We start from the raw sequence: 11974 nt of genomic DNA, 5'->3' as shown, positions 1-11974 counted from the left end.
TTTAGATATTGTGAATGGATATTAGTTTAGTGAGATTATAATTTAATGAAATTATAATTATTTACTAGACTATTCATATGGAACATAAACTCTTAAGTAGATGTTTTATGTCAATTTATTAGTTTTTCTCTAATAAATCTCTAATTAAGTACTAGACTCTTCATATGGAACATAAACTCTTAAGTAGAGTTTTATGTCAATTTATTAGTTTTTTATTAGAGTTTATGTCTCTAATAAATCTCTAATTAAGTGAGACTTTTCTCTACCCCATGTCTCTTGTATTAAAAGTAGGCTATGTGCCTAACTTGATGGTTTTATATATATATATATATATATATATATATATATATATATATATATATATGGGGTGAGGTTTCTCTACAAAGTGTGTTTTTCCTACAAAGTGTAGGAAGTGATCTTGACCATTGGATGAGTGTGTTTGATGGTTGAGATCATCTTGGTGGCATTTTGGTAATATGTGTGTCTTAAAAATAGGATGATTTAATTAATTAGGGATATATGTGTCATTTAGCTTGTTTTAAACATGGAAATAATAGTCATCCCATAAATCACTCCACATTTCTAGCGATTCTCTCTCTCTCTCTCTCTCTTTTTCTTTCCTTCTCTCCTTCATGAAGAAACACAACGCTAAGAAAACACAGCGTGAATCATACAATATCACACATCGTGAAGAAACCCAAGAAAACATATCGTGAATCATACAATATAACACAACGTCATTTAACTTGTATGGTGTGTTATACAACATAACACATCGTGAAGAAACAAAAAATTATATAACACAAGATCAAGAAACCACAAAAGACATGTCATTTGTGAATCATAACTAGTATAACACGTTGTGAATTAACAGGTAACTAGTAAAACACATCGTCAAGAAATTATAAATACATCTCCTTCCTAAAAACACATTAATAATTACAAAATACATCTCCTTCCTAAAACATAAACTGCTATAACACATTGTGAATTAACTTGTAATTGGTAAAGCACATCGTCAAGAAATTATTCATGAAGGATTGCAGCTGGTAAAACACATCGTCAAGAAATTGTTCATAAAGGATTGCAGCTGGTAAAACACATGTTACATTGTGAATGTTTAAAACACAACGACAAGAAATCCTCTAATTAATCCAATTATAAACTCCTAAAGCACAACGGTATTAGTCTGCTTGCTGTTAAAACATGCTGTCAAGAAATCCTCCAACATTAATTCAATATCGTAATCATTGTTAGATAAATCATACAATTGCTACAACACATCAAACAAAAATTCAAGTTATGCAATATCATAAAATTTTACCATCGCCACAATCAAGTGAATCAACCATAACATTTGACGCCATGATTTTGATGAGTAAAGATGTTATGAAGAACCAGATGCAATCTGAATGCTCTAGGAATATGTTGTATCAATTGTATAATTTAAACAAAACTGTTGATTTGATTTCAATGAGATATCTACTTTCCTTAATTATCTGCTTAGTTAGTTAATCTATTAATATAATCCATAATTACAATAATAATTAAATTCCCTTAATACCCTTTTGATTAAAAACTCCAATTGCCACATGTCACATGTAGGAGACTTCCTACAGTTTGTAGGAAAAAATGGCTTTGTAGCCAACTCCTACCCTATATATATATATATATACATATCTATACTAGTTTATAAAGCATATCCAAAGGACTTCTTAAAGTCATAAAAAATCCCTTAAAACACCCCTAAAGCATGCTGTACAACCCTCTAAAGCACAATATAATTTACAATTCCAATTATACCCTCCAAAACTTTTACCCTTCACCCGGATCCATCATCAGCCGTCCATTTTCTTTCAATTCTTCACACACGGATTGTGATCTGACGGACGATTTTGTTTTCACGCGGATCCACCTTCCTTCTCTCTCATCTCTCTCACAACTCACATCTCACCAGATCTTTTCATCAACCTTCTCTCTCTATCTCTCTCTCTCTCTGGCGACTCAAGCACATGCCAACGATTAGGGTTTTGGTAAGAACCGCCAGAAGACTCATAATCTTAATCGGCTTGAAGCGCAGCGTAACGAGCTCAATTCTCGAGGTAGGGTTTGTAAAATCCCCAATTTCTTTTCAAGTAGAACCCTAATTTTGTTGTGTTGTGCGTTTGTGTTGATTCAATGTTTTGTGTGGTGTTGAGATGTGTATGCTTTGTGGAATTAGGAATGTGGGAGTTTTGATTTGATTTTGGATTTGGTGAATGATCTTGTAGTTTTAGAGTTTTTTGTATTGAGGTTAGTTTGTAAGAAAGTTGAAACTTTAAGGTAGGTATTCTTGATATCTGACTTGTGTGTTTTGGCTCTTGTGTAAGGAGTGTTTAAGAAATTATATATCTGGTGTATATTCTGATCTTGTTATCTTGTTCATTTATAGTTGTAGTTCTCAATGCTGGTGATAACAACGAGCATTTCCAGTAACTCATCGTAATTACCTTCCTGTTGCTGGAGGTGTTAGCAGCCACACATGCTATTGCAGTGTATCAGCCCCCGAACTTACTGTTTCAGAGAGTTCCTCCACCTCTATAAAGTAATTATTTTGTAATCTCAGTAAGTTATAAATTTATTTTTTCTGTGGTTTTAATACATAAAATTCTGGTCATGAATTACTTCTTTCTTTAACTTAAAATGTATTTAACAGGAAGAGAATTGTGTCGGGTGTCCAACCAACAGGATCTATACACCCTGGGAATTATCTTGGAGCGATAATAAATTGGATATCACTGCAGGTAAACATGTTAATTATTTATGTTTTTTTTTTTTGGTATTAAAGTGTGATTTGTTCTATTTTTGTGGTTAAATTTGGTATTTTCTGTATGATTTGAGATCAAGATGGTTGTAGAAATTGGTTAACTTGTTGATGGTGCTAATAATTTCTTTTTTGATTTATTTTAGTGAAATTTTGATGGGAGTCAATCCATGGTGGCCGGAGAACTCACCCAGGGTACGTTCATGGTGGAGGGCTAGGTTAGTCGGTAGTCAAATGGCCAAAAGTACTCTAGACTTTGCATACAGAACTGCTTCGATTTCAGTTTTCAACTGGTATCTGGCCAAAAGTTAAAAAAGCCATATATGTGGTTGAGGACAAGAAAATTTTAGATTAATTTAGTGTAACTGATTGCTTTATGATGTTCTCTATTTAATTTGTTAAATCTGTGCACCGGTAGTTTCAGAAAAAGAGAACTCGTGTCTTTAAAGACATCCAAATGAAAGCTATGAAGTCACTCTTCTAGCAAAAGAAGTTCCTTTTGAGCTCCCTAAGCCAGCTCTTGGAGTAAACTTTGCAAGAGATGGCATGACCACAAAGGGTAGATTACGTTTTTACTTTTTAAATACATGCGGTTTAACAGCTTGTTCATTCCATTCCTAACAAAAACTAGCTGACCTTTCACCCTCACCAATCCCGAGGTTGATTGATGGAATTTGCTAACCAAGTTTGATACCATCGATGATAAGGTAACACTCTTAAAACAGATCAGACTTGCTTTCTTGTGTTAAAACATAAAAACTAAAAACACTAATGAACATCTAACATAAACGAACACGTTACCGAACGTTCACGGACATAAATGAACGAACGCTGACTCTGTTCATGTACAGTTCATTTAACTAAACGAACGGAATCGCTTGTTCATGTTCGTTTCTTTATTAAACGAACGAACACACCACCAAACGGTTCACGGGCTGTTCGCTTCGGTTCGTTTGCAGCCATGTAGAACTACAAACCTTGAGTTTTACTGTTGAGTGAACATTAACTGTATTGATAATAATTTGGTGATTGATTGACGTTTCTCAGATGGTTCCAAGAGGACGTATGTACCGTGGACCAGCTAGGAACATAGCAGATGCAAATATGGCGGCGGGTGTCGGCAGCGGAATGCTTCCCGTACCTTACGGCATGGCGGGCGTTGGCGGCTTGCTTCCACTTGATGCCGCTGCTTCCATCCCACAACCAATGCCTATTACAGCGTTGGCTTCTGCTCTTGATAACGCATCACCAGATCAACAGAGGACGGTATATATCTCCGCTACAAATTTGACTTTACTATTTTGACGTTTAATTTAATTAAAATTTTTAAATGTTTTAGATGCTGGGTGAGAATCTGTATCCATTGGTGGACCAGCTTGAGCACGAGCATGCGGCTAAGGTGACAGGGATGCTTTTGGAGATGGACCAAACGGAGGTGTTGCATTTGCTGGAATCACCAGATGCATTGAAGGAGAAAGTTGCAGAGGCTGGTGTTATGGACATGGCTGCAGCCATGAATCTTTTACCTGATTCACCCATGTCTTCCGGGTTCAGTCAACAGATGTCACCATCAGGAAATGGTGGTCAACACTCTTCAGTTGCGTGGCCCCAGCCGAATGTCCCGACACTTCATCTTCCAGGAAGAAATGTACAATCGAGTCGGCTTAGGTCTTCTCTTAGTGCCAGGGATATCCCATTAGAGGATTTGAGCTTGTTGCAGGATTATGAATCTCAACAACTGCTAAACGACTTTACCTGTTATTCAGTCAGCGATATTGCTTTCGAAAAATGGCATATTGGACCAGTCAGCGATATTGCTTTCGAGCTGTGGTTGTTTGACTTGTATGGATTGCAAGGTACTTTTTCTACATGAGTATTTCTATATTTTTTGTACTTTTTAAGGGCTAATTGCATAAAGCGTAACGACTAACAACTTTTTTTGTTTTAACACAAAACAATAAAAAATTTATAAATCTTAATTTTATATAACCGACTTTCAATAGTTCAGTTTGATGTAATTTGACCCGGTAATGGGTCAAAATTTTGCTTGTCGTGTTTTGGTTGACCTTTTTAATCCGTTTGATAAACAGGCAACCGAAAAGATTCAATATGGTTACCTTTTATGCAATTTGCTCTTTTTCAAGTATTAATAAACTTGTTCGCTGCATGTATTCTACAAAATTTACACAATTACTTATTTAATTAAAAGATTCAATATGGTTACCATTGATCCATTAACTAATGCATGCTGCAATAATTATTTTTCTAATTAATGTATGTATTCTGTTCTGCAGTCCAAATTAGAACCGGATCTAGCTAGAAGAGCAGAACATTATTTCTCTGAGAATACACACGTTATTAAAGGTTTTTAGGATGTGAACCACTAATCCAACTATACGAGATACTTTTAACAGCCCCTGGTGTTTATGGAGCGCGGTTCAGTGGAGTGGAGCTTGGTTTCAAGGGTGTTGTGTTGCATTTGTGAATTCAGATTACGCTGATAAAGCTGCTTCATTCGTCAAAAATGAATACTTTAAAGTTCAACCGGAACTGGCTAGCCATCTTAACCAAGATACAGCCGTTGTGATATGCGACTCTTGTGACTGTGCCCGAATCATATGAGATTGAGATGAACCATCTTTTTCATGTTGATCAGATGTGTTCGAGTTGCATCACTTTTTAGACATTAATTGCGATAAATCTTCAAAACGTGTATATCCGGACACGTTAGCCGGGCCTGCAACCCCAGTCCCATCAGGTTGAGGCAGGTGGCCCCTCCAAACCTGCGAATTTCGTGTTCGAAAATGATCATGAAAATTGAAAAATATCTTGGTGGAGCTTTCGATGTCGAGTCCCTTGTTGAAAACCTGCCCAGTCAGCTTGTTAGAAACCAGGAGATTATAGTCAAGGTGTCCGATGTCACCAACATGTCGGATCCTCTGATTATGTACGGCCAACAGACACAAGAAGGTGACCCTACACGTGTACATGTCAACAGGCTCGACTTTGATGATCCGTATATGACGTGTAGGTATCTGCATGAGGCGCCCATATCACGAACTGCGATAATCACTGCAGGTTTGGGCTATGTGATTGTTATCTTAGTGGGTTACATGTTTTATATGGGGGCCATTCATATTGTTCAAGTTGAAGACGCTTTCGACACAATGCAGAAGTTAAAAGTCCGTGCAGAAGCTTATGTCGCCAAATCCCAGGTTAATTCCTTAAACTTTGAATCATTAATGATGTTATAAACTAGAGTAAATTACAAAAATCGTCCTTTATGTATGTCACTTATTGCAAACTGTGTCATTTGTCTTCAATAATTACAGAAAACGTACACAATGTTTGCAAACCCTTGCAAGTTATGTCCTTCAGCCCTAACTCAGTTAATTTTTGTGGTTAAATCTGACCAAATGGACACCGCATGAGGGTATTTGTGAGGTCCATTTGGTCAGATTTAACCACAAAAAATTAACTGAGTTAAGGCTAAAGGACATAACTTGCAAGGGTTTGCAAACATCGAGTACGTTTTTTGTAATTATTGAAGATAAAGGACACAGTTTGTAATAAGTGACATACATAAAGGACGATTTTTGTAATTTACTTTATAAACTATAAAATAAAATGTGTTAATTAATGTTTTATGTGTTTTGGATGCCAGTTTCTTGCTACTGTTTCACATGAAATCAGAACTCCCATGAATGGCATCCTCGGTATCATTCTTGAACTTTGTATTTCAATTTTTTTTCTCGGAATAAAGTATACAGATGGTCCCTGTGGTTTACCAAAATTTTGGATTTAGTCCCTAGCTTTTTTAAAGTATACGGATAGTCCCTTTGGTTTGTACTTTGTAACTTATTTAGTCTCCAACTTTTGCCAAAAGTACATGGTTGGTCCCAGTGGTATGCACTTCGTAATGCATTTAGTCACTAAACGTTGAGGACTAAATGCGTTACAAAGTGCAAACCACATGGAGCATCCATGTACTTTTGGCAAAAATTGGGGACTAAATACGTTACAAAGTGCAAACCACAGGGACCATTCGTGTACTTTTGAAAAACTAGGGGCTAAATCCAAAATTTTGGTTAACCACAGCCCACAGGGACCATGCGTGTACTTTACTTTTTTTCTCCATTGTTTATACATTAACGTGTCGGTTTTGATAAACGCGCGATTGCGGTTTTTGGGATGCTTGCATTGCTTCTAGATACGGATTTAAGTTCAACACAGAGAATATGCTCAAACGGCTCAGGCTTGCGGATGGGCTTTAATCACTTTGATCAATGAAGTGCTTGATCGGGCTAAGATTGAAGACAGGAAGTTGGAACTAGAGGCGGTCCCGTTTGATCTACGGTCCATATTAGATGACGTACTCTCGTTATTTTCTGAAAAGTCCCGAAATAAAGGCAATGAGGTAACAATAATATATACCGTTTTTCGACTTTCGTTCTTGTGATCTATTTTTTTTTCTTTTTTTTGTTGATCTGATTTTTTTTCTTTTTTTGGGAAATTAAAGTTGGCGGTGCTTGTATCGGATAAAGTCCCGCAAATTGTGATGGGTGATCTTGGAAGATTCAGACAAGTGATAACGAATCTTGTGGGAAACTCGGTTAAAGTGAGCGGATTTCATGATCCTGATTCGAATTCATATAGTGAAATCGTTACGAGATTTTTATAAATATTTGATTTTTTTGACAGTTTACTGAACAAGGACATATATTTCTACAAGTCCATCTAGCTGAACATTCTAAAGCAGTACAAGATGCAAAACTCGAGAGTTGTATGAACGGAAGATCTAACGGGCCCCAGTCGAAAACGTTAAGCGGCCGACGACCGGAACAAAAAAAAATACGGAGTTGTATAAAACAATTGTTTTTTAGTTATAAAACTTGATGTCAATATATCTTTGAACTTTCAAACTTTGGCATATAGAAAAACCTTATGATATTTCTAAATTATTAATGCTTTGCTAAAGAGCAGTAAACGACTATGCATGTATCTTTTTCTGCATTGGTATCCATTATTTTCAAAAGTTGACTGCATGTATGCTTTTTCTACATCCAAGGGTTAAGCTAATATTATTCTAATTCCCATTTTAATATTTAGAAACGGGCTGAGTTTGTGGGTTGGGGGTTCAACCCGAACCCGAATATTTAAGTGGAGCTTGAATATAACCTTAACCTGAAAATCATGTCATACATATGAACTCGATGCATCATATTTGGTACCCAACCCTGATCATCATCATCATCATCATCATACCCACTAAATCTCACAATACTTATATAGGGTCTGGGGAAGGTGGGATGTAGACAAGACCTTGCCTCTATCCCTAGGGATAGAGAGACTGTTTCTAGAGAGACCTCTGGCTCCAAAACGAACAACATACCTATACACCAAGTCAAGAATATAGAAAAAAAGAAGTCACCAATACCAAGAAAGTGATCAGAGTGCCAATATAATGTAAATCATGTATAATAGCATGCAACATCATTTGGGCATAAACACAAGAAGACAATCACCGGTAAAGTCACTTAAAGGATAGGAAAACCTACGTCCCTAAAATACACCTAAGACCTTACTGTAATATCCTCTATAAGTCCTTAACTCTAATCCTACGCCTCCACGAAGTCCTATCTTGGACCATGTACCCAACCCCGATGCATGTGAGTAAAAAAAATAACATACATACTATACAATATTTCACAAAAGGATCAATAAACTAACAGAAAAACGAGTGCCGACATATCACGAATAAGAAAACTTAACTTAAATACTATACAATATATCACGAGACGATAGGTAAACTAACGGTAAATAAGTATCCTATTGTAAATCGCTACTCCCGCTGCATCGCGCGGGTAAATGGCTAGTATATATATATATATATATAGTGGAGAGTTCAAATGAGAATAAATTTTTGTAAGAAGAAAAAAGAACAAATTTCAACCAATAAGAATCCTTTATTTTACTTCATTTAATATAAGTATTTAATGTTACTATAAGGGTACATTGGTAAATCTACATAGGTCATTAATTTGTAGTCTTGCTCTTTAATAGCTAATGCATTATTTTTTTTGTAACTTATATTCAAAATATATATTTTTTCAAAAAAATAAAATAAAATAATTTAAAGTGTAGGATAAATTAGAAGTTGTGTAGGATAAATTACGAGTTGTGTAAGATAAATTTCAACGTGTAGGATGAATTTCGAAATATGTAGAACAACTTTTTGATGTGTGTAGGCAAAAAAAGTTAGTGTGGAGGATAATAGCCTTTATGACTAATTAATTAGTCAAAAATGATAATAAATGAGATAAGTGAAAAACTATTTAATGTTTTACAAAATTACCCTTTGTTCTTTTTCTTCTCAATTAAATTTTCTTCTCAAATGAACCTTCCCCTATATATATATATATATATATATATATATATATATATATATATATATATATATATATATAGTGGAAGGTTCAAATGAGAAGAATTTTTTTGTAAGAAGAAAAAAGAAGAAGTTTCAACCAATAAGAATGCTTCATTTTACTTCATTTAATAATTGCATTTAATTTTAATATAAGGGTATATTGGTAAACTTACATAAATCATTAATTTGTATTTTTCCCCTTTAATAACTAACTAAATTAAATTTGTAACTCCTTTTCAAAATATGTACTTTTTTCAAATAAAAAACAAATTAATTTAAAGTGTAGAATAAATTACTAGTTGTGTAGGATAAATTATAAGTTGTGTAGGATATATTTCGAGATGTGTAGGATAAATTTCGACTGTGTAGGATAAAATTCTATAATGTGTAGGGTATATGTAGAAAAATTTTGATATGTGTAGGTTTTGTAGATTATATGTAAGATAATTAATAATTAGTTGACTAATTTATTAAAGAGAGAAAAATTAATGATATGAGTTATAAATGAAATAGTATTTTACTAATATGCCCTTTCTTCTTTTTCTTCTCACATTAAATTTCTTCTCAAATGAACCTTCCCCTATATATATATATATATATATATATATATATATTCATACAAGAGTAAGCATACAAGAAAGAGACCTAAAGATATGCATGAAAAGTCCTTGAAGAAGTACTTGATTACCTATATGTTGGGAACATATAGAGATAAGTTTCTCTACATGATTCAACTACATTTCTATTCTTAATTTCCAAAAGGTCTAACACTATGTTTTTATCCGGTGTAACCTCGGGGGCGTGGCCTTCTCGGGCAGTACAAACTGCTTCGGCTGTTGTACCCTGGGAGACAGACGCGTCATCTTTAGTAGAGGCGTGAAATCTGTTTTAAGGGAAGCGTGTTAAACACGTGCGTTAGTCACAACCGTCAACATTTGCTTGTTCTTTTTGTAGGAAATTATGTACAAGAAGACGTGGTTCAAGACCTTGTTGAAGCCTACAAAACGGACTAAAAACACAACGAACCATACAAGTAGATGCGGTTAAAGATCAAGTTGAAGACTTTATCTTTTGAAGTTATTGGTTTGAATCGATTGTTTTATTAAATATGTTGTAGTTCATATTTATTTTCGTTTGAATTTGTACACGGTTCATGTACTACAATTTCCCAATGTTTAAAGAGAGTATCTTTTTTTTATTAGTTTTATTAATAAAATTGTGACCCATTTCCTACAAACTTAAAACAGATTTTGTGAGATTGTTGCTACAATCTTAAAACCTTATTTATAAGGATTTTGGGTTCACGAAAAGATTTACAATAAAAAAATATTTTTAGAGATTATGATCTTATTAATATTTTTTTTTGGGAAATATGTATGTAGTATAACTTATTGTGTTTGGATTTCTTGAGATTGAGATACAATCTTAAATCCTATACCGTGGTACAAAACGAATAGTTTTTTGTTCAAACGTTTGGTTTTGAAACGATTTTGGGAATGGTTAGTTTTTCTAACTTTTGTGTTAGATCGGGTTTATTAGTGTAAACCATACGTTTTTTGTAAACGTTAAATTCTCTAACATGTGTGTTAGACAGGAAACCATACGTTTTTTATAAACGTTAAATTCTCTAACATGTGTGTTAGACCGGAATTATTGGTGTAAACCATATGTTTTTTTGTAAACGTTAAATCCTCTAAAGTAAGTTTTTATGTCTTTAAATAAGAATTTTATCTTACTTGATTAGAGTTTTATGTCTCTAATTAAGTCTCTATTTAAAGTAGACCCTTCATCCACCCATGGATTGATATGAACAAATAAGTCTTATAATGATTTTTGTAATCATTTGTCTTCTAACATGTGTGTTAGAAACATTCATGAAAAGCGTTCGTTTGGAAGCAAATTTTAAATTGTTTAGTTTCGAACGTGTGTATTAGAAATGACTTATTTATTTGAACCATATATGTGTTTTTAGCGAGTCGAATTAACATTTTGTGGAAATGTTAATATTTCTAACGTGCGCGTTAGAATTTCTTTCATTTTAACATGATTGTTAAAAATGGTTAAAATACAAATGCTTTGAAATGTTTTATGTAAACATTTTATATAAGTAATTTGTTGTAACATTGATTTTAATGCTTTGTATGATTTACAAATAAAAGGTCATATATTGAAGTTGATGTTTGATTGTCTTCAAGGATTTAATCACCATAAAGTGATGGTGTAGTTGTGTGGGATTTATCACCAACTTAATTTGTGATTTCTAAATCCCTTTAAGTGAAATTATAATTACTAATTAAACTCTTCATATGGTGAAACTCTTGAGTAGAGTTTTAATGATAACATTTGATGAGTTTTTGATGCGTGTCAGTGTGTATATAATTTAGGTGTATATTTTAAGCCCTTTTTACACTTTTTAGCCAAGTTTTAAATTTATAAACACGATATTCACTAACACTAAACACACATATGGGCAAGTGCACCCATCGTGGACGTAGTATAGTGTTGGTAAGATACCGAGGTTGTCCAAGGACACAAGAGCTTTTAGTACCGGTTTGTCCTCAACGTCTAATCAAATCAAAATGTTAGAAAAAGGTTTTTAAACTAGAAAAATAAAACTAACTAAAATGCTGAAAATAAAATAAAAGTGAAAACAGATAGACAAGATGAATCACTCGGATCCGACTCGTGTGTAGTGTAACCTTTGATTATTTTCGCACTTTTGCACTTGTTTAAGAGATTATCTT

General features: G+C 33.9%; 1 protein-coding gene and 2 long non-coding RNA genes across 10 annotated transcripts; all 3 read left to right on the top strand.

The window, feature by feature from the left end:
• Window positions 1-1979: 1979 nt before the first annotated feature.
• On the top strand, window positions 1980-3286 carry LOC118482020. 8 transcript variants are annotated; one of them, XR_004866848.1, is made up of 5 exons: window positions 1980-2102; window positions 2432-2604; window positions 2696-2783; window positions 2950-2998; window positions 3253-3286. It is a non-coding gene; the product is annotated as an uncharacterized LOC118482020 (long non-coding RNA). The 8 variants fall into 8 exon arrangements; XR_004866847.1 differs by having other exon boundaries at window positions 2950-3021; window positions 3253-3267; XR_004866846.1 differs by lacking the exon at window positions 3253-3286 and adding an exon at window positions 3222-3249 and having other exon boundaries at window positions 2950-3021.
• Window positions 3287-3475: 189 nt separating this feature from the next.
• On the top strand, window positions 3476-5425 carry LOC110877999. Its single transcript, XM_035976962.1, has 6 exons — window positions 3476-3510; window positions 3851-4069; window positions 4143-4659; window positions 4894-4946; window positions 5098-5167; window positions 5295-5425. Exons 2-6 carry the CDS (start codon window positions 3851-3853, stop codon window positions 5423-5425), a joined length of 990 nt encoding a protein of 329 aa, XP_035832855.1. The 5' UTR covers window positions 3476-3510.
• Window positions 5426-5985: 560 nt separating this feature from the next.
• Window positions 5986-7210, top strand: LOC118482019. Its single transcript, XR_004866843.1, has 3 exons — window positions 5986-6018; window positions 6468-6519; window positions 7014-7210. It is a non-coding gene; the product is annotated as an uncharacterized LOC118482019 (long non-coding RNA).
• Window positions 7211-11974: the final 4764 nt, after the last annotated feature.

This window comes from Helianthus annuus, chromosome 9, assembly GCF_002127325.2.
Source record: "Helianthus annuus cultivar XRQ/B chromosome 9, HanXRQr2.0-SUNRISE, whole genome shotgun sequence".
NCBI lineage: Eukaryota > Viridiplantae > Streptophyta > Magnoliopsida > Asterales > Asteraceae > Helianthus > Helianthus annuus.
This window is presented reverse-complemented; position numbering and strand designations above follow the sequence as displayed.

Bases quoted from the DNA above. Each gene is read 5' to 3' on its own strand.
- LOC110877999 (XM_035976962.1), top strand. From the start codon at position 3,851: ATGGTTCCAAGAGGACGTATGTACCGTGGACCAGCTAGGAACATAGCA. The intron at 4,070-4,142 runs GTATATATCTCC...TAAATGTTTTAG, and splicing joins CACCAGATCAACAGAGGACG to ATGCTGGGTGAGAATCTGTA. The intron at 4,947-5,097 runs GTATTAATAAAC...TCTGTTCTGCAG, and splicing joins TGCAATTTGCTCTTTTTCAA to TCCAAATTAGAACCGGATCT.